The following is a 22,141-nucleotide window of genomic DNA, read 5'->3' on the forward strand; positions in this document are numbered from 1 at the left end:
AAAAATGGTCCCCGTAAACTTTCACGATGTTTGGAGAACTTTGATTTCTCCACAAAAATAACACTAAGGCAATTCTGCTGAAAACGGCGTCAGTCCAGGTTAGTTCCATTCAAATCATGAAAATTAGAGTCCAAAACAAGGGCAAAAGAGTTTGGAAAAGTAGATACGATGGAGACGTATCAAGCTGCACGGGGCGCGGTGGCGGCGCTCCGGCTGCCGGCGAGGAGGCTTGGCTCGGGCTGGAGAGGAGCTTCGGGCAGGAGCTCGGGAGGCAGAATCGAGCGGCGGCGGCTCGGGCCTGGGCGGGCCTGCGATGGGCTCCGCGGGCCCGCAGGGCTGGGGAGAGAGAGGCTGCGGGAGGAGGCTAGGGATTAGGGTTTGGCGCGGATCCCGACGTGGAAGGAGGGGGTTGTCTAAAAATGCACAAGGGGACTATTTATAGACAAATGGGGGGCTAGGCTTAGCGAAATTCCGCCCCGGTTTCAACCGCGCGGTCGGATTCGAATAATTCCGAATGCGGGATGGACTAAGTGGACGTGTAGTGGAGTTATCCGGAGACCAGAGGCAAAACGGGTGGCGCGGCAACGATTTTTAAAACACCGATAACCATCCGACGGTAGACTGAATATGGTGCCGCTACGGTCGACCGTTCGGGTACCAGACGGACTCCGATCGCGACGAAATTTGACAGGCGGCCTACCTATATAAAATAAGACCGCACGTAAAATATCAACCCAATCAGAGAAAGTTTTGCACACACTTTTAAAACAAGGTTTCGAACGATGCCGCGGGCGCGTGCGTGTGTGGTCGGGCTCAGAACGGACAACAACGGGACCGGGAACTAACAACGGATGCAGGTTTTGAAAACTGGCGACAACGGGTTGCCGATGCAATGCTGATGATGCGCATGATGCGATGATGATGCGACAAAATAAAATAGACACACGAGGAAAACAGAAAGAAAAGGGGAATCTTCTGGGCCGTCGGTCTCGGGCTGTCACAACTCTCCTACACTACAAGAGGATCTCGCCCCGAGATCCAAGAATGAAAGGGGGAGAGGATGAGAAAGAACAAGAGGTAAAGTTTAGTCACTTCTTGACAAACGAGTGAAACCAACGATCCTTGAAGGTTGCAAGGCGATGAGGACTGATATGAGAAATAAGCAAGAATTCACGAAGAATTTCGGCAGCACTTCAGTAGGAAAGGGGGACAAAAAATCGATAAGATGGGAGAATTAGACAATATTCATAACAAACAACTAAATAGAACAAGGGAACACCATGATCTTGATAGAACAACAAGATTGACCCAAATGAGCAACATCGCAAGCCTCCGGAACAAGGGAATAAAACTATATCATTGGGATCAAAGAATGAATAAGAGAATGACAACTACTATCACAATAGAATTGAAGAGCCTCCGGACAAGAAGAATTGACTTAGTTGTTGGAAAACCAACGACGAAAAGAACAAGACAGAAGTGGGCTTATGGAACCCTTTTCAAACTAATGAAGTGACAACCAGCCACTAACAAAACAAGGATTGTTTCGGGAAACAAGATAAGCAAAACTTCTTACACCAAGAGGATACATTGAAAACTAGGATTAATGGAAACACCATAATAGCGACAATTCTTAGATAAAGCTTTAGGTGAAGTCTCAACCAATATAGGTCAATGAAGAAACCATGGGTTTGGAAAAAAATCTCATGATCATAGAATTGGTGGGTTTAATTATCTCATTCTTGAAAGGAAATCTCTTCGAGGCTCCTACACTAACAAGAATGCTATAGTACCGCCTCAAAGGCTAGAGGAAGAACAAATGCACTTGGAAATGCAAGAGAAGAAAACTTGAGGTTCTCCAACAAGAATCTTGAAGAACACTTGAGAATGAATTGATATCATGAGCCGCTCCGGAAGAAGAATTGAACTCACTTGGAAGAAGGAAGAAGGAAGAACAAGAATAAGAATTATGTTATGCTCATCCTTCATCAAATTAAATTGATGACAAGCAACGGATTTAACATAACACTTATTCTTATAAAAATGATTGAGGAGATATATGAGCACAAATTAGAAGAAATCTTGAAAGAGACACCGGTGAGAATTGAAATGAGTGAGGCAACCATGAATGAATGGAGATACATGAGAATGAAGAGATCATGATCCACGTGAGAGAAGAAAACTTAAACAAGACACCAGAATAATTGAGAGACGAACGAAGAGACAACAATTGAGAAGAATTGAGGATGAAAGCTGAAAGCTGAGAATGAAGAATCTTCTAAAATGATGGCCTCCGGAGGATCGAGAATGAAAGCAACTCAGAAATGCACCGGATAGCAAGAAAGGGATTACTCATGAATGACAACAATTAAGATGATGGCACAAAGCTGAAATGATGAATCTCCAAGAGAATGGACCAAGATTGAGAGAAATACTCCTTCGAATATTCAATGGAGAGAATGACGAGAAGAACCTCACCAGAATAACCGAGACACTCCGGACAGAACAGAGAGAAATGAATAAACAACATAGGCCCCAACATAGGAAAGAATTTAAAGGATGGCAAGGATATGATGAACATGGATAACCGAATTAAATTCACCGGAAAAGATAACAAGATTGAATAAATATGAACACGAAGCTCCTGAGAATCTTCACAATGAACCACCGGATAAGAGAGAAAAGAAAAGATCGCGGAAGCATCACTGAATATAAAGGCACTTGGATGATGACTGAAACATTGAGGAAAAGGGTGGGAGGGCGGGGAAAAACAAAGTCAACTTGGGACAGATGAGACAAACCCCGGTAAGAATTGAGAGAATGATCTGTAAATATTGGAGAGGATTGAATTCACTGAAGAGAAGCACACTGGTTGAAAAGAATTAACATGACAGCTCCGGTTGACAAGAAATTATAAGACAATCTGATTAAGCAAAAGGATTAGCACTCTCATATGAATATGAGAACACTACTTAGAAAAGATCTGAAATCACCACTTGACATCGAAGCAACTCGAGTTACCATATTCAACAAAACAAAGGAAGCGGCTTGCAATTAGCCAGAACAAACTCATGAGAAAGGTTTCGTTCCATATTTTCCTGGACAGGATCGCACGGGCTCGGTCCTTACAGTAGCCATCCTGTGCAAGGCAGTGCACATGACATACGAAGCGTCCCCGAGTTGTAGCAAGCTACAAGGACTCTTTAAGACACAACGAGAACCGCTGTAAGACGACCGTCAACAAACGAATCCACTAGATGTCGAACCCCAACCTAACATCATGCATTTGTTGGAAGATTGTCCTATAAGTAGCTACTTGAATTCCCACCTATGAATTCTCGAAATTTCTGGTCATGCAATCTGGTACACGGATACAAGGAGTAATATGTCACACAACTCCTATACTAACCCGTCCAATGTATCACATCCGTCAACACATAACCAGAATCTCGGACCTTCATCTACCACAGACCCTCGTGATCACAACGATACAAAGTATGCCAGTACCCCCGAACAATCTGCACCACTACTGGGGACATTCGGGTTATCTCGCCACTACTAGTGAAGCAATTACGAACATCCTTCATCCTGAGATACTAAGAAATCTGAATGATAACGATGTGCTCGAGAATCCCCTAGAGCTCAACTCCCCGGAAGAAATCAAGTCAGAAAGGAGGCACCAAGACAGAACTCCGCCACATCGGCATCATATAGATTCCAAAAATATCCGCGTGATCCTAAAAAAATTGAGTGGGAAGAGGAGTAGAATTAAATTATTACGTCAAGATTCCTCACCAGAGCATAGAAGAGGAGAAAAAGAATCCTACTCTCCGATATATAACTAGACTCAAATAAATTTTTCACTAGACTCAACTCGGCCAAGTTCGATCAATCAAGGGGGCTCCTAGGTCGGTACTGCTCTAATACCAACTTGTCACGCCCAACATGAGATCCTATCCTCAATTTGGCACGAGGGCCTCGTCAGGGATAGAAGCGCATCTCGTTGTTTCACAAGAATGGATATCGTTACAAGTACATGTACTGAAAAGAATATATATATATATAATTGGCTTACACTCGCCACAAACTACATCAGAGTCATATCAGTACAATACATAATCACCAAGAATAAGAGCAGGGTCCAACTACGGACGAAAACAAACGAGAAAAGAAGAACGACGTCCATCCTTGCTATCCCAGGCTGCCGGCCTGGAACCCATCCTAGATCGATGAAGAAGAAGAAGAAGAAGCAACTCCAAATGAACAATCAACGTGCTCGCGTCAAGTAACCTTTACCTGTACCTGCAACTGGTGTTGTAGTAATCTGTGAGCCACATGGGACTCAACTATCTCATTTCCAAAGGTATCAAGACTAGCAAAGCTTAATAGGTGAGGTAGAGTTAAGTGGTGAGGCTGTAGCAAGCGACTAAGCATTATATTTGGTGGCTAACATACGAGTACAAGAATAAGAGAGGGAGGATCTACGCATAACGAACGCAAACTACTGATGATCAAATGAATGATCCTGAAACACCTACCTACGTCAGACATAACCCCACCGTGTCCTCGATCGGAGAAGGAACTCACGAAAGAGACAGTCATGGCTACGCACACAGTTGGCATGTTTTAATTAAGTTAACTTCGAGTTGTCTAGAACAAGTGTTAAACAAAGTTTCCACGTTGCCGCATAACCGCGGGCATGACGTTTCGAAAAGATTTAACTCTGCAGGGGTGCTCTAACTAGTCCATCACAAATTACCACAAGTCGCATAGAAATCCTCGATCACGACGCTCGCGATCTCGTCGGACTCCTTAGTGGAAAACCTCAACTCTAAGATTACCCAAACATCACCGGAATCCCGATGCACAAGATATCTCGTCAAAGGTAAAACTAATCCAGCAAGGCCACCCGACGTGTCGACGATCCCGATAGGAGCCGCGTATCTTGTTCTCAGGACACGACGGATAAGCGAAGCGTACGGTGGCCTGATAGACATCTCCCGAGTTGCCCCGGGTTGGCCCCGCACGGTGCTCTGTTTTGGACCAGCACCATCAGCACTGGCCCTCCCTGTATTATGTAGAATTACTCCTCGGGTTCATGACGCCCTATGCTTTTAGTATTAACAAAATTATTATGTTGGGCAAATGTAGTACCAATGTTGGGCCTTTCCAGACTAGCTTTAATCTAAAACGATTTATCAAGGGGGTCCCCATAACAACCCCGATCGTGTTAGGAGCGCTCAAATATGGAACGTAACACCGGTAGCCGAAACTAAGGGGACAAAGGTGGAAGAAAACACCAGGCTAGAAAGGCCGAGCCTTCCACCTTTTACCAAATATATAGGTGCATTAATTTAAATAGCATTTAGTAGGGTGATATAACAAGGAACCCATGTAAACACATGGAAGCAACTGCACCTGCAACTAGCAACGCTAACACAAGGTTAAGCAAGCGGTAACATAGCCAATCAGTGGTTTGCTAGGTTGTGAACAGGTTGAAGGTTTTCATGGCATTGTTGAGAGGCTGATATTTAACATGTGGTAGGCAACGAGACATAATCGATATCATCGAAATAACTAGCATGGCAATGATAGTAATGGTATCTGGGGGAAATGGTCATCTTGCCTGAGATCCCGCTTGGAAGAAGAATGACTACGTGAAGCAGACGAACCGATGTAGTCGAACGGGTCCTCACAATCTGACACGCTTGCGGAACTCTATCGAGACGAAGCAAACCGGAAACAAGAATCAACACACGATATTCACCACACGATGCACAACACATATGATGCATGAACGGCTGAATAAATGCAAGTCACGACATGTCAACTCACAACAACCAATTACTACACGTTAAGTGAAGTTCAATATGCAACGAGCTGCATATTGACGAAACTCCACATACGAGTTATTTATTCTATCCCGATTAGGTACACGGCAATATTAAATGTGGTTAAACATGGCAAGAGGTGAAGCGTAACTAAACTACCTATCTAGGCATTTTAAATGAGGTCGGAAATGACATATAACATCTCCGAGACGACCTCATATGTTAATTTGCAAATCTGTCCAGATCTAAACTAACACATTAGTTAGTTGTTAAACAGCAAAACAAATAGGTTCACGTGATTCTACGCGTCGTTACAAGCAATTTACACATAGAAAACATCTCGAACGGAGCTACGGATCAAAAGATATGGACACCGCAAGATATGATGGCATGTATGCAAAATGTGTGCAACGATGTTCACGAGCACTTTGAAACATACAACCAGCAAGATAAAATGAAACTACACGAGATTCTAAGCAAGTTTCATATAGGACATGATCAAAACAGATGTAAGGTTCAACAACTACGAGCTAAACAGGAAATCACTACAATCTGCCAAAAACAGCCACATGGCATTTTCTACACCCCACAACTATGAGCTACACAATCCCAATATGCTCAACCAAGGCATGAGACGATACAGGGCAAGAAGCACTACAACATGCAACTTATTACACCTAGCATGGAAGCATGGAATACTAGGAAAAGAAGTCACAAAATGGCTTCTCACACACTGTTTCAGAATTAGTGAAAATAGCAGTTTATAAAGCTACAGTTTTCGATCTGAAGGCATATTGACAGCAGGAAAACCATAAGCTGCAGGTCTCCAAATGGCATGAAAATTCATACCATGCTAGAGAATCCCAAAGTCTACAACTAACTCCATTGCACCAACCTCAAAAGAGCTACATATCACAAGATAGAAGCAAGACAAGACAGTAACAAAATATAACAGATTCAGACTTAGAAATATTTCAGCATCCCTAAAACAACACTATTTCCTAGCAAGTAAAGAACAACCAAACCACACCTAAACATGGATTTCTATTGAAACCAAAAATACCAGGGGCTAGAGTAAACATCCAAGGGCGACTCTCTAGTTGACAACTCCTTCAAACGAAGCACGGAATAAATCCTACGAAATAGACAAGAGGGCAACACGGCAAAATAACACGCGAACTAACTTGCTCAAAAGCTAAAACTAAATACACAGAAAAATCCTATGGATTTTTCTACCCCAAAACATATAAAACATGTGGGGTTGCACAACAATAATTTCACCGCACGTAAATGCGAGATAAACTCCTAAACACGGAAAATAAAATACGACAAATTCCTACACACAAAAATACCAATGACTACTCTAAAATACAAGGCAAAGGGGTTCCTAAAACATGATCATTTGTACTACGACATTCGAGCAATCCGGACACGCACGAGAAAATTACTACGGAACGAATCCTATTGGGACAACATGTAAAACTATGCATTTGGCACGTCAAACCACGTCAAACAATTATGCAAGTTGTAAAATCGTATTCTATGCGAAAATCTAGACAAAATACATATGCTACACGTCGCGATCTGACTTACGGATTAAAAGATACGGGCATTTATATATCGTCTATTTCTGAAATATAACTAATTCGAAAAACCCTAAATATAAATACTATCGGGCCGGAATGGTGGGCGCAATGAAACTAAAGTGCGTCTTAGGCGGGGGATAGAGGCAGGGGGAAAAGGAGTGCTGACCTCGGCTTGGGCCGGCCTGGACTGGGAGGAGAGGCCTGGGTTGCGGTGCTGACAGGCCGGCTTGGGGTGGTGGCCGACTCGGGCCAGGCGAAGGTGGCGTTGGGCTGCGGCCCAACTAGCGCAGGAGAGGAGGCGAGGTGGTTTCCGTCGGGCTCCTCCCGAGCGGGAACCGAAGGCGGTGGCGGCGGCGATCTCGCGAGGCGAGGGAGGTCGAGGAGCGCGTGGCGGCGCTGCACGCGACCGGGGGCCGAGGTGGCGGTGGGATCCCGGGCAGACGACTGCGCCGACGCGGATCTGACGCGGCCTGGGTAGAGGACGGCCAGCGGCGGCTGTGGTTCCAGCCGGGATCGAGGCCATGGCCGGCGAGCTGGGGGCGCGGGGCACGCCGGCGAAGGGGCGACAGGGGGAGTTGCGGGCTCGGGCTCTCCGGCGAGTTGTAGGGGGCACGGTGGCGGCGCTCCAGCTGCCGGCGAGGAGGCTTGGCTCGGGCTGGAGAGGAGCTTCGGGCAGGAGCTCGGGAGGCAGAACGGGGCTGCGGTGGCTCGGGCCCGGGCGGGCCTGCGATGGGCTCCACGGGCCCGCGGCGCTAGGGAGAGAGAGGCTGCGGGAGGAGGCTAGGGATTAGGGTTTGGCGCGGATCCCGAGGTGGAAGGAGGGGGTTGTCTAAAAATGCACACGGGGACTATTTATAGACAAATGTGGGGGGGCTAGGTTTAGCGAAATTCCGCCCCGGTTTCAACCGCACGGTCGGATTCGAATAATTACGAACGCGGGACGGACTAAGTGGACGTGTAGTGGAGTTATCCGGAGACGAGAGAGAAAATGGGCGGCGCGGCAACGATTTTCAAAACACCGATAACCGTCCGACGGTAGACCGAATACGGTGCCGCTACGGTCGACCGTTCGGGTACCAGACGGACTTCGATCGCGACGAAATTTGACAGGCGGCCTACCTATATTAAAATAAGACCGCACGTCAAATCTCAACCCAATCAGAGAAAGTTTTGCACACACTTTTAAAACAAGGTTTCAAACGATGTCGCGGGCGTGTGCATGTGTGGTCGGGCTCAGAACGGACAACGACGAAACCGGCAACTAACAATGGATGCAGGTTTTGAAAACTAGCGGCAACGGGTTGCCGATGCAATGCTGATGATGCACATGATGCGATGATGATGCGACAAAAGAAAATAGACACACGACGAAAACGGAAAGAAAAGGGGAATCTTCTGGAATGTCGGTCTCGGGCTGTCACAACTCTCCTACACTACAAGAGGCCCGAGATCCAAGAATGAAAGGGAAAGAAAAGGGGAATCTTCTGGAACGTCGGTCTCGGGTTGTCACAGCCTCCTACTTCGTGTTGTGGAGTTGAACCAAGCTGTTTGTAAGGGCAAGGAGATCGCCTACTTCGTGAAGATATACCATGAGTAAGGCTAGTCCTCCATGGACGGAAGCCGTGGTGGAATAGACAAGGCCGCTTCTTTGTGGACCCTCCGTGGACTCTCGCAGTCGTTACCCTCCGTGGATTGAAGTATCCACTAACATGGACGTACGATAGCGCCACCTATCGGAACCATGCTAAAAATTGTCGTGTCAACCTCATGCGTTTGATCTCCCCACCTTACTCCTCTACTTTACACTTGCATGTTTTACTTTCCACTGCTATACTATTAGAATTGCATGTGTAGGGTGTGCTTGACTTGTTATAACCGTCTTTGTTGTTTCTCAAGTAGAATTGGGAAAAGGCATTTTTTTATCCTGTCAAGTAGTCTAATCACCCCCTCTAGAAATACTTTCGATCCTACAACAAGGCCGACTCAGCCATGAGAGCCAAATTGTAGAACTGGTCGAACTCAGTGGGATCGTGCAAGGCAAGGGAGAGCTGCAAGTCTTCCTTCAAACCATCACGGAACTGATAAATCTTGCTCTTCTAATCTGGAACATCTTGCTTAGCATAAGAGCCAAAACCTAGAACTCCACATTGTAGTTGTACAGAGACAAACTCCCTTGCTTCAAGCGCCTGCATTTCTCACGCATCTCTTCCACAAAACTTGCTTGAATATAGTGAGCCCTGAAATCCCTGCAGAAATCATCCTAGATGATCACCCTGTCGCCTCTAGAATCTTTCAATTCCTGCCTCCATTATGGTGCCTGCCCCTTGAGCTAGAATGTTGCAAACTTGACAAAGTCCTCTGGTCTGACATTACTCCACTCAAAGTGCTTGTTCATATCACGGATCCAGTCATCCGCATCGAATGGCCGGTCACAAGAGGTGAAGGACTTTGGTTGGTTTGGCATGAATTGATTTAGGGATGCAAACCGCTAACCACCATTGTTGAAATTACCATGGTGCCCTTGGTTCCTCTCTTGCAACAACTGGAGCAACACCTGAGTGTTTGCATTGGTTGCAGCCATCACAGCTTGACATGCCTTATGAGGAGGAGGCGGAGGGGGTGGTGGAGGGTTTGTCTGTTCACCCTCACGACCCGGATTCTGGTGATTTGATGGAGACATCCTGGAGACGGACAACAACATTAGACCAGAGATAAAAATTCAAAGATGAAGCTGATTCAATGGACAAAAATATCTAAACAAGAATTCTTAGCAACCACACTCGAACTAAAATTAATAAGAATGCTTCCACAAAATTACTGTCGACAACATCTGATTCAAAGCCACTTGCAATTGTCAAGTATGAGCTAGGATTGCTCGAAACAAATGTATATTCCCAACATACACCTGATGAAAGAATTCCTAGGTTACTAATGGAATTCCCACCTACGAACTTCCGAAATTTCTGGTCATGCAATCGGGTCCATGGATACAAGGAGAAATTTCACTCAACTCCTAGCAATAACACTAACCCGTCCAGTGTATCACATCCGTCAACACATAACCATAATCTCGGAGACTCATGTATCTCAAACCCTCATAATCACAACGATACCAAGTATGGAGATACATCCGAACTCTCTGCACCTGTACTAGGGATGCTAGACTCCTCTCACCACTACTAGTATTGAAGAAATTTCGAACATCCTCCATCCTGAGATACTAAGAAATCTGAATGATAACGATGTGCTCAAGAATCCCGTGGAGCTCAACTCCCTGGAAGAAATCAAGTCAGATAGGAGGCACCATATAGATTCCAAAATATCCGCGTGATCCTAATTTTTTTTGAGCGAGAAGAGGAGTAGAATTAAAATTTCCTAAGTCGTGAACCTCACCAGAGCATAGAAGAGGAGAAAAAAGAAACCTACTCTCCGATATAACTAAGACTCAAAATAATTTTTCACTAGGCTCGACTCAGCCAAGTTCGATCAACCAAAGGCTCCTATGGTTGTAAGGCTATGATTACCAACTTGTAACGTCCTAGATGCTACTCTTTCCCATTTTGAGGCCTCGCCCTCAGATAAGGAAAGTGACGCATCTTGGACGTTACATAAACCCGCGGAGGGTAACGACTGCGAGAGTCCACAGAGGGCTCCACCCACAAGGGGTCCACGAAGAAGCAGCCTTGTCTATTTCACCATGGCTTACGTCCACACAGGACTAGCCTCACTCACGATAGATCTTCACGAAGTAGGCGATCTCCTTGCCCTTACAAACTTCTTGGTTCAACTCCACAACACGAAGTAGGAGGCTCCCAAGCGACATCTAACCAATCTAGGAGGCACCACCCTTCAAAAGGTAATACATGCGGTAGAACGATGAACTCCTTGCTCTTGTACTTCAAAAGATAGTCTCCTCAACACTCAATCACTCTCTCCCAAATTTGGCATGGGTAGGAGAGATTGATTTGGTGGAAGGCAACTTGGAAAGGCTAGAGATCAAGTTTCAAATGGTTGGATTGGAATCTCTTGATCTCAACACGTGAGTAGGCGACTCTCTCTCAGAAAAATGGATCTAGCAAGTGTAAGTGTCTCCTGAGTGCTTCCTCTACAAATGAGAGGAGGTGGAGGGGTATATATAGGCATCCCCCAAAATCAGACCGTTACAACATTATTGCCCAACTTGGTGACACTAGAAAGAATCTCGATGCTACCGAGTTGCACTAAATGTGGCAACTTCTGAATTCTCGGTGAGACCGATATATAAATCTCGATGGTACCGATACGATGACCTAGAGCAGTTTCCAAATCTCGGCGAGACCGATTCCAAACTCAGAAATTCCGATTATTGGAATTTTCTCAACATAAAGTTGGTCACTGATCTCGGTGGCACTGATATGAAAGTTGGTGGTACCGAGAGATAAGGGTTTGGCATGGGATTTGTCTGGTGGAAAATCGGTAGGGCCGAGTGGAAAAAGTTAGTGGCACCGATTTTGCCGGTTTAGCTTTGGACACGAATATTCTGTGGGAGAATGAGTGAATATTTTTGGTGGCTATCTCTAAGCACAACCAATTCATCATAGTACCTCATCCCCTTTTAATAGTATTGGCTTTCCTATGGACTCAAAGTGATTTCTCACAAATATAAAATGTAGAGTGTTCTTGCTTGAAGCTTGAGTCAATCCTATTCCTTTCCTTCATCAAGGGGTTTCTCCTCACAATCCTGTAGCCAAGGCATCTTTGAACATTTCTGAAATATATTTGGATAAGATCATTAGTCCAATGATGCATATATTGTGATTAATTATCAAAATCACCTTAGGAAGCAATTGTGCTTTCACTAGTTAAACACAAATTACATCTTCTCACATGGCAATGAAGATATGAGGATCAAAAGCACCCAAACCAGCTTACAACAGCCTGGACAAACACATGTTAGAAAACTATTTGTACTATAAGAGTTTTTTTTAGGAAATTATAGAATTAAGCCATGCATTCTATTTGGTGGCTGGTTGCTACATTTTTCAGATAACAAGATAAGGTGCGCATGCAGATAACAAGTTACTCATTTCGACATATTCCTCATGTTGGAATATAACAGTCAAGGCGCATACGAAATATTCTAGTCTTTCATACATTCACGTAGGCAACATGACAATAATAATTCATCAAAGCAATTTAGCAAAGAACACAACCGATGGTGACATGTCGCTACATCGTGCAATCGATTTTAGAAGCAAGAACCTCTAAATTAGAGCTTGACACGAAACACGTAGAATAGCAGTGTATTAAATATTGAATCCTCCACCTCAACTTTTAACAAATAAAGAAGTTTAGCCAAGAATACACAAGCCATCTCAATTGCAAGTTGAGTGGATATTCCCTTTAGAAAATGGACACCGTTAAGGGGCAAATCCGTAGGAAGGAATCAAGAAGATGGGCTTTCATGATCAAGAATCTGTAGAAACACCTTCAAATCCAGGCGTCGACACCAATTTTGAAACATGAATTTGGTTGCAACTTCAAGGCGAATGGAAACTCCAAGAAATGCGCGCCACTTGGGGTGGGGGACGGGGGATAATCCAATCAAGAACGTAAACCCACACCGCAAGAAGCCAACGACGACCCCAAATCGAGACATACCCACAATAATCGTCCTATACGTGAAGGTGAAAGGCAGATCGAAAACCATAAAAAGGCCTTGGACTTGAGGAAGAGAACCAAGATTGGGCTAGGGTTTTGGTAGAGTACGTGGAGCTGCTCGATGGGGAAGGGGTCGTGCCCCCCTCCTTCCGCTCCCCCGCTGCCGTCTTGTGCTGCACCGCCGTGGCCGCCATAGACATGGCACTAGAAGAAAAGAAGAGAGACGGTTGGGAGGGAAATGTGAAGGGCACCAAGGCGGAGAGGGAGAGGCTTTCTTTATGGGATCTTCTTAGGCATGTGAACGGGTTGCTACTTACTTTTTTTTTAAGGTTTGGGCCGCTACTTACTCGGTGAGACTTAGTGGACCAGAACTAGGTTGGGCCTAGCTAGGCTAAGCCCAAAAATCGAGGCTCGGAAAAGCCACTACGGTCCTTCCCCAAGAAAAGAGCCACTCCGTCCCAAGAAAAGAAAATTCCGTGAGAAACTCGCCGCCGTCTCCTCTCCTCTCTACTAGTACTTGTTTCTCAAGAAGGAACGCTACCAAGCACCCACCCCGTGTAGAAATAGAAACAAGGGCTTCAAACTCCGATCCGCTTCCGCCGACACGATGTTTCTCACGAGGTAATTGTCAGACAGTAATCCCCAAGCTCAGCTCAGGATTTCGTTTGTTTTCTCTCTTTGCATCGATTCATTGGATCTGTCGCCGACGGCGGGATTGCTGATTCTCATGGGGTTTCTCTCTCTGTGTGTGTGCGCGCGCGCGCGTGTGTTTGTGCAGGACGGAGTACGACCGTGGGGTCAACACCTTCTCCCCGGAGGGGCGGCTGTTCCAGGTCGAGTACGCCATCGAGGCCATCAAGGTGAGATTCGTTGTGGGGGGTGGGGGAGGCCAGATTTGTGGGGTTTTGGGCCTGAGATTGGACATTTAGGGATGGTACTGCGGATCTCCGGATTTCGGTGCTGAGATTGATGTGCCCGCTACATGTTTATGATGCTGATCCTTCTGCTATGGATTGCAGTTGGGCTCCACTGCCATCGGCTTGATGACTAAGTATGGTGTTGTCCTGGCTGTTGAGAAACGCGTCACCTCACCGCTGCTGGTAATTTCGCTTCTCCACGTATTTTATCATTATCCTTTAGCTGTTGAAGATCTCTTATGGGCAAAATGTCCACATTCTTAGATGATAGGTCCATTAGGGTTTTGATTTTATTTTCAATATATCTTTTTTGTTCCAAGTTTCAACTGTCAAGTGTCAACAAGATGTCAATATTCTTCTCCAGGGTATATCCAATTTCTTAATGCTCTAACAGGGTATGTTCTGGTGTTGGTTAACCTAATTTATGCAAATCACTGGTACGGAAAGGTGCCATTCCGCCAAATATTGACAAATTGATTCATGGGTAATTACCAGACTGGAAAAATAATGTACAACTGTATAAGTATGTAGCTGTTTGTTTTCTCAACCCATAACTATCCCTTCTTTTATCTTCATAAATTATCATCAAGGATCACTGGACATATGATAATTGAAATGAATCTTGTGCACTGCATTATGTATTTTCCCCCTTTGTCAGACATGTGTTTTTTCTGTTTCTTGTTTGGATGATATGCTCAAGTATGTAACACTTCATTTTTTTACCCATAACTTGCTTGTGTTAATTAATACGGATCTGCAGTAAAAGCTAACTGCCTGATGCTGGCGGTACTTGATGTTACCTTTTATTCCTTGAGGTTCCATCATCCTTCATCAGCTTTTAGTTCCTATGTTACGTTGTACCATGCCCAAACTGTTGAACATTTCAAGTTATCTTTGCTATGATTATACAGGAACCTAGCAGTGTGGAGAAAATCATGGAAATTGATGAGCATGTTGGCTGTGCAATGAGTGGCCTTATTGCTGACGCCAGAACACTTGTTGAGCATGCTCGTGTCGAGACTCAGGCAAGCTCTTTGGTTATTATTACATACGTGCAAGTCCTGCCCTCTATTGGTTAACTTCACTTCATATGTCACAAACAGAATCATAGGTTCTCATATGGGGAGCCAATGACAGTAGAATCTACCACACAAGCTATCTGTGACTTGGCTTTGCGCTTTGGTGAAGGTGATGAAGAATCAATGGTGAGTATTATTCTCTTGTTCTATTAATGCAATGACAAGAAGTATTGCACACCTGCAGAAGATGGGAAACAGGATCAGTTACCAGCAGAATCATTTTTCTCTTGTTGCGTCTTCTTTTTCTAAAGGAAACAATGCTGTATATCACACTTTGATGGCTGCATACTACCGTAGCAAAAGTATAACTATGGAGGAAACTGAACATCTTTGTGGAAATTTTTCTGTTGTAATTACCATAATATCCATTTTTTAGGTGACTGCTAAAATTTATGAAAACTTTGTGCATCTTGACCAAATCAGCCTGCGTTTAGTTCGAATTTTATTGCTGATTATTATCTTCTAGATTTGAGTAACTTTGTTAACCTGTACTTGCAAAGACACATGCACTAGTCAAAGCAATTTTAATCTTGACTACAAGTTACTTTGCTGTATTTACCCGCTCACCTTTTTCTGTATTTTACCCACGTTCCAATATTATAGAGTAAGGTTCTGTTGTACTTGTTTATTTATGCAGTCACGGCCGTTTGGAGTCTCTCTCCTTATTGCTGGTCATGATGAAAATGGACCCAGCTTGTAAGTATTGATCCCTTCAACTCAGTTCTTGGGTTTATCAGTAACTCTTATTGAATAATAAACTTTTAGAACCAGCTTGTAAGTATCAATCTCTCTACCTTCACAATTTTAAGAACAGGTGTGGTAGCATGCCGTGTGGTTGCCAGTAACTCTTATTGAATAATAAGTTTGTTTATCTTTATCATAGCAGCTTGGATTTCGGAAAGGAAAGCAACTAGCTATACTAGAAACAATGCTTTTCTTTGTTTAATTTTGCCCTTTTCTAGACTGTTATATCAATTGCCATCCCTGACCCCTCACCCTCGGTGCTGCCAAAATGATACCTTTTATTTCCAGGTACATGAGTTATAAACTGTAATAGTTTCTGTAATGTTACCTACATTTTATGGAGACTATCTGAGAGAAAAGATTTCACCAGGAGTTGTTCTAGTGGCTGTTTCCATTTTCATTTTCCCTGCTCACTTAACCAAAGTTGATATGATGAATATAATCCAATTTTTAACCGCCAAAGTTTCTAGTATATCTAGTTGCTTTACTTTCCGAAATTCAAAGTGTTCTGTAAGTTGTCATGATATCCACTTATAATCAAGGAGAGTTGATATTTGAAAACCTGGCATATCAAAGAGCGTGTTATCCAAAAAATTGCTTCAGGGTTTTATATGTTATATTTTCTATATACTTGTACGTTCATGTATGTATTTTCTCCCCACATGAGGAACTATATCCCTGCTTCATGATAAGTCATAAGAATTACTCCCTCTGAAGAAATATCACTAAAGTAGTGATCTAAACGCTCTTATATTTCTTTACGGAGGGAGTATGTCTTTCATTTTACTGAGGTTGTTAACCACTTGATTAGATGATGCACTTGAAACAGCTCTTTCCTTTGTGTGGTATTTCTATCTGTCTATGTTGTGAAGCGAGTATCACGTAATTACTTTTGTGATGATCAGTTTACAAAGCCAAGTGAACTTTACTCTTGGTAACTCATTGATCAATTATTTTGTCTTTCAGGTACTACACGGACCCATCTGGGACCTTCTGGCAGTGCAATGCCAAGGCAATTGGGTCGGGCTCTGAAGGAGCTGATAGCTCATTACAAGAGCAGTACAACAAGGTATCATAACTAAGCTAAACAGGGGATAGATCAGAAGTTAGGTGCAAGCATGCAGACCAATTTAGTCGAGCACTAAAACATGATAATTTTCCGTACTGTTTGGAGCAAATCTGCTGCATGGTTCATAGACATAAATTGCATAGCAAGTCTGGATAAAATATCTGAGGTAACAGTCTTAACTATGGCATCAAAGCCAGTTATGTGGTGTCTAAGGACATGCACTTAGAAGTCTCGAATTTTGCTGTCTACACCGTCCTACATACTCCCTCCGATCCATGTTACATGTTGCAGCTTTAGTAATATGGATCGAAGGGAGTACATAATTTGGAGTGGTGTTGTAACCATTCAACAGGCATGCTTTCAGTAGCTGTCGGAATTCATGCATGCAGAATTGTGCTTGAAAAGAATAATAAGAATTGACATGTTGATGCAGGAATTGACAATCGCTGAGGCAGAGACCATAGCCCTTTCTATCCTGAAGCAGGTTATGGAAGAAAAGGTAGGGTATCTCGACCCTTTCCATATTCCTGACTTGTCGGCTCAATAAATAGGGTGTCACAGATGCTTAATTTGTAATCTCTTTTGAAACAGGTGACCCCAAACAATGTTGACATTGCGAATGTCTCCCCCAGCTACCACCTCTACACTCCTGCAGAGGTTGAAGCGGTCATCGCGAGGTTGTGAAGGATTGCCACTTTGTGAGACAGCCTCTTGAAGGGATAGTAGTGCCTGCCAGGTCGTTGCATCTGAATTCTCATATGCCAGTCCAGTCATTCGTTTGTTTACAGTAGCACTAAGACGTTGTACCACCAAAAAGAATTATTTTTCAGCATTCCAGCCAGCGCGTAGGTATCACCGGCTGCATTTGTGTGTGTTTGGTTCGTAAAACATCTCTACTACTAAAGGCGACTTGGTGATGGTTTAAAAAAAGGGCGAGTTGGTGTTTGTACTCCATCGGTTCCTAAATATAAGACCTTTTAGAGTTTTCACTAGAAAACTACATACGGAGCAAAATGAGTGAATTTATACATTATAAAATATGTCTATGTACATCCGTATGAAGCTTATAATGTAATTTCTAAAAGGTCTTATATTTAGGAACGGAGGGAGTACTATATAAGCAGATGCATGCTTTGCCGTCGACTTGACCCATTTGATTTGCCTTATGCCGTCCAAATGAAGATCGGATCACAAAATCATTCTACATCGACTTCCTTTTTTATGTATATGTCTTTTAGTAGTCCATTTTTAAAATTTATTTGTATGCTTCGCTAAATTAGGGTAAACTCAAGAAAATACGAGTGGTGTGAAGTCAGGGAAAACAAACCGGAGCTACAAAGTGACCAAAGTGCTGAAAGTTGGAGCAGCTCACAAATGAGCAAACCTTGCCTTACTGTGCCAATAACTGGCGACTTAGCCTCATTTTTTGTGTAATACAGGAAAAGGACATCCTGCCACATCAAAATTAACAATTACGAGAAGCATGGTGCTGCATCTTTCGCCTTGCATGAATTTTTGCACCATATGATGACTCAAAAAGATGTGCAGGCTACCAACGCTGACATCAAAACAAAATACTCCGTCCTAAAATAAGTGTCTTGTGTTTAATACAACTTTATACTACTACCTGCACACACCTGTATCTAGATCGTCAATTTAATTTATATAAAATCTATTATTTAATATAAAAAATATATCATTAAAAAATAGAACATCTAAAGTTTTTAATATTTTTTTTATAATATATGTTTATCATTAAGTTAATCAAATTGACGACCTAGATACACGTGCCGGACTTATAAACTAGAGATGGAGGGAGTAGAGCTAGTATAAAATTGAGACACTTATTTTAAAATGAAGGGAGTAGGTAAATAAGTGGAGTTAACAATCATGTTTGTGGACTTAACCAACACGTTATCGAAGAGAAGGAGTTGGTTTCAGAAGCGGCAAAAGAAGATGTTCGATCAAGACGACATGAACTAGGAAGGCCTCGGCCGTGGACTATTGCCGTTCTTTTTGAAGGCTCGCAAATGTGCCGGTCGCCGGCTTTGTTGCCGACAAGAGACCTTGAGCATTTTGTAGGCTGGCAAGCATGTCAGCTGTTGACTTTGTTGCCGGCATGAAAACTCGGGTCGTGGGGAGCGATCATTTTATAGGATGCCATGTGTGTCGGGCGCTGGTGCTCTGGCCGACATGAACTATGGCCTGATATAAACTACGACAGCGGTGAGAAATTTTTAGTTTTGTATATATTTACAAAAAATTTCAGATTCGTCAGTTAGACGCATGGAGAGCACAAATATAAAATGGATCGAAAGTCGATCCTTTGCTGGCTCCAAACAAACAAAATTCAAATAAAACAGTTGCATTTGGGATTCATGCATTGAAGTTGACCTAACCCGAAGAATGGGACCGACTGGATTATTTGCACTAACCGTATGCTTTATGAGCTCTCCTTGTCATCTTGTATGTACGAACTTGCAAGCTGCACTCTCTTTGATTTTTTTCCAGTGAAAAGCTGCTTCTTGTCCATTAGTTAGAGAATGATGCCGCATTTGGTTGGCTTTTATTCAGTATACTATGGAACGGATAATCTATCGACATGTGGTAATCTAAATTATTGTTTTTAGCAAAAAAAACTTCTGACATATTCATCATATGTCATGTCAAGGAACACCACAAATACATGAAGATCCGTAGACCACCTAACGAATACTTCACGCACTGGAGCGGGTAGAAGGCACGTCACCACCATCGCTCCTCTCTCATTGAAGCGGTGTAACAATTGTTACAGTAAATAGTCGAGAAGTCGTTGTCCTAAAGCTTTATAAGACTACTGCGCCAGAATAGCAACCACCCCTGATAAAGAGAAGCATATATTGAAAGAATCCAACATGTAGACACAAGAAGGCAGATTGGGTTCACATAGATCGATAGAAAACCAACACCAGCCGGATTTGATGATATCCGCCATAGACATACCTTCACACACCCTCCGGTGATGCTGGATGCACCATTGGGATGGGGGCTAGTCGGGAGGACCTTAACCTATCCCGTCGTCACCGCCTCGCCTTTCCGAGGAGGGCACAAGCCCTAATTGACCTAAAAACACCTAATACGGAGCGCCCATGGCCCTAAGGTCACAGAAGGCGGAGAACCCTAATCATGTGTGTCGTCTCAAGAGGAGGCAAAGGTGTACACATCATTGTTAGTTGCAGTATCTCCTTAGTTGAATGAAGTTGTCCCTAAAACTATATCCTCACTATATCCACAGAGGTCGAAGATATAAATAATAACATTCCCACAATCCCAGGGGTCCTCTTCATTGCAATCTTTATAGTTCTCCCAGCAACAAAGTCATACACCAATTCCATCTGATCATTAATTTGTAAGTTGTTTCACAGAATTTTCAAACTTTTGATAGATAGTTGGATTGGAAGTTTCTGCAATATGCATAAAAAAAGGTAAGGAACCATGTTACATGTCTGACACCAAAACTTAACTTAGAAATCAGAAGTTAAGCGACTATTTTCATCTCTTGCACCTAATGGCATGAATCACTACACTCACAACTTCACAAAATGGAAAGATAAAAAATCTCCAATGTGGTTGTTTGTTTTGAGAAAATATATTCAAAGATGTTTTCATAAATACTAAACAACTAACCTTTCAATCTCTCATGATGGATTAATGTATCTCATTGGATCTTGAAAACAACTCTTGCTGGGCGTTCTGAGGGGTACAAAATTAAGTAAATGCCCTCTATTCAACTAGATGTACATTGTTGTGAGAACGCATTGCAGTATGTTTTAATAAGATTTGATTGTATGAAACATAAATATTCAAAGCAATAATATGTGGGAAAAATAAAAATCAATATCATTTATCATGTATATTTCCTGTATAGTTGTAAACTATTTTTCTAAAGCTTCGCTCTCCAACATTTATTCACTTAGCGAAAACATATCCAAATACAAAGTGCAACTCGGAAAACCAAGGATTATATCAATGTATGTTTTATCACAACAACCGTGAAATGAAATTTCATACTTTTAGCTGTGTGGATGTCGATATTTTTTGATGTGAACTTGGTCAAAGTTAAAGAAATTTGACTTTCAGAAAAATAATACCTCGTATATTTTGGAACTCATGGAATATTTAGTTTGGCGGGTAGGGGAAATGATGGAGTGTTTTATTTTTATTTATAATGTGGTGATTCGATTGACCTTTCATGGACCTTTCGTGAGGGGATTTTGTGTTATCTTCTAACCAACGTATATTTAAGTGTGGAAATTTCCGCGTCACTTGTTGCATGTAGTATATTGGTGCTACAATATTACATGTGACATTATTTTAGTTGGTGGGAGGGTGCTCGGGATTGATATATTTTTATAGGCAGGTTGCTACTGATTGATTTGAAAAATCATTGGCCCGATCAAAATCATAAATCAAATCCAAAATTGAATACCTCAATTGAATGAAAGAACATAAAAATTAGGGACATTGTGAATTAAAATAATTGAATGAGAGGGCTCCTTAAGGAATTTTTGGCCTGGTCAAAATGAGATGACCCACTTCTAAATTGAAGGTCTCAATTAATTGTGATGCCTTACAAATTAGAAAGCATAGTGTATAGTACAAAAGAATTGAGTGAGAGAGTTTTGCGAAATTGGTGACTGAGTCATAATCGGGTGACCCAATTCCAATTGAAGACCTCAATTGAATGTGATCTCTTTAAAACTGGAGAGCATAGTGTTATATAGGATGTCATCGATTATTACATCATGTGGTGGTGCTTCAATTATACATTTGCCACGAAGAACTCAGGGTAACTAAGTGAGCAAGCAACATATGTTGCATTATGAGTAAAATCTTGAGGTAAAAGCATCCAAGTCCTAGAGCTGTCACAAAATGTGATAATTTAGTCAAGAACTTGCAAAACTCAACCCACCGTGCTCAAACTTGCACCGAATAGGACAACTTGGTTGTAGGCCAATGACTGAATGACAAGTGGCACCCAGGCGGTAGGATTCGATCGGCATGCAGATGCCATCCACTGATGATGTTAGCCACCATAGCGTCGTCGCTGGAGTTCATCGGCGGTGTGGAGGCGCCTCCCTCTGCTCATCTCATCTGCCCCGTTCGGCATCTTCCCTCTCAAGTATTGCGAGTCTTCCTCATCTGCTTTGTTCCCCGTCTTCTCACTACCGTTGTAGTTCATGGCACCGCTAATCGATTTGATTCGAGGTTGATTCAAGGCCGTCTAATGCTAGTG

At 43.0% G+C, this 22,141-nt stretch overlaps 1 protein-coding gene across 1 annotated transcript; it reads left to right on the forward strand.

Moving 5' to 3' along the window:
- The first annotated feature begins 13,448 nt into the window (after positions 1-13,448).
- LOC123448546 (proteasome subunit alpha type-5-like) lies at positions 13,449-18,088 on the forward strand. The gene is made up of 9 exons (XM_045125490.1): positions 13,449-13,678; positions 13,836-13,917; positions 14,077-14,157; positions 14,886-14,999; positions 15,078-15,179; positions 15,691-15,749; positions 16,764-16,866; positions 17,300-17,365; positions 17,458-18,088. The coding sequence occupies exons 1-9, from the start codon at positions 13,665-13,667 to the stop codon at positions 17,548-17,550; spliced, it is 714 nt and encodes a 237-aa protein (XP_044981425.1). The 5' UTR covers positions 13,449-13,664; the 3' UTR covers positions 17,551-18,088.
- Positions 18,089-22,141: the final 4,053 nt, after the last annotated feature.

This window comes from Hordeum vulgare, chromosome 4H (assembly GCF_904849725.1).
Source record: "Hordeum vulgare subsp. vulgare chromosome 4H, MorexV3_pseudomolecules_assembly, whole genome shotgun sequence".
Classification (NCBI taxonomy): Eukaryota; Viridiplantae; Streptophyta; class Magnoliopsida; order Poales; family Poaceae; genus Hordeum; species Hordeum vulgare.

Excerpts from the sequence above, each read along its gene's own strand:
- LOC123448546 (XM_045125490.1), top strand. Across the intron at positions 13,918-14,076 it reads ACGCCATCGAGGCCATCAAG|TTGGGCTCCACTGCCATCGG; the intron begins GTGAGATTCGTT and ends TATGGATTGCAG. Across the intron at positions 15,000-15,077 it reads ATGCTCGTGTCGAGACTCAG|AATCATAGGTTCTCATATGG; the intron begins GCAAGCTCTTTG and ends TGTCACAAACAG.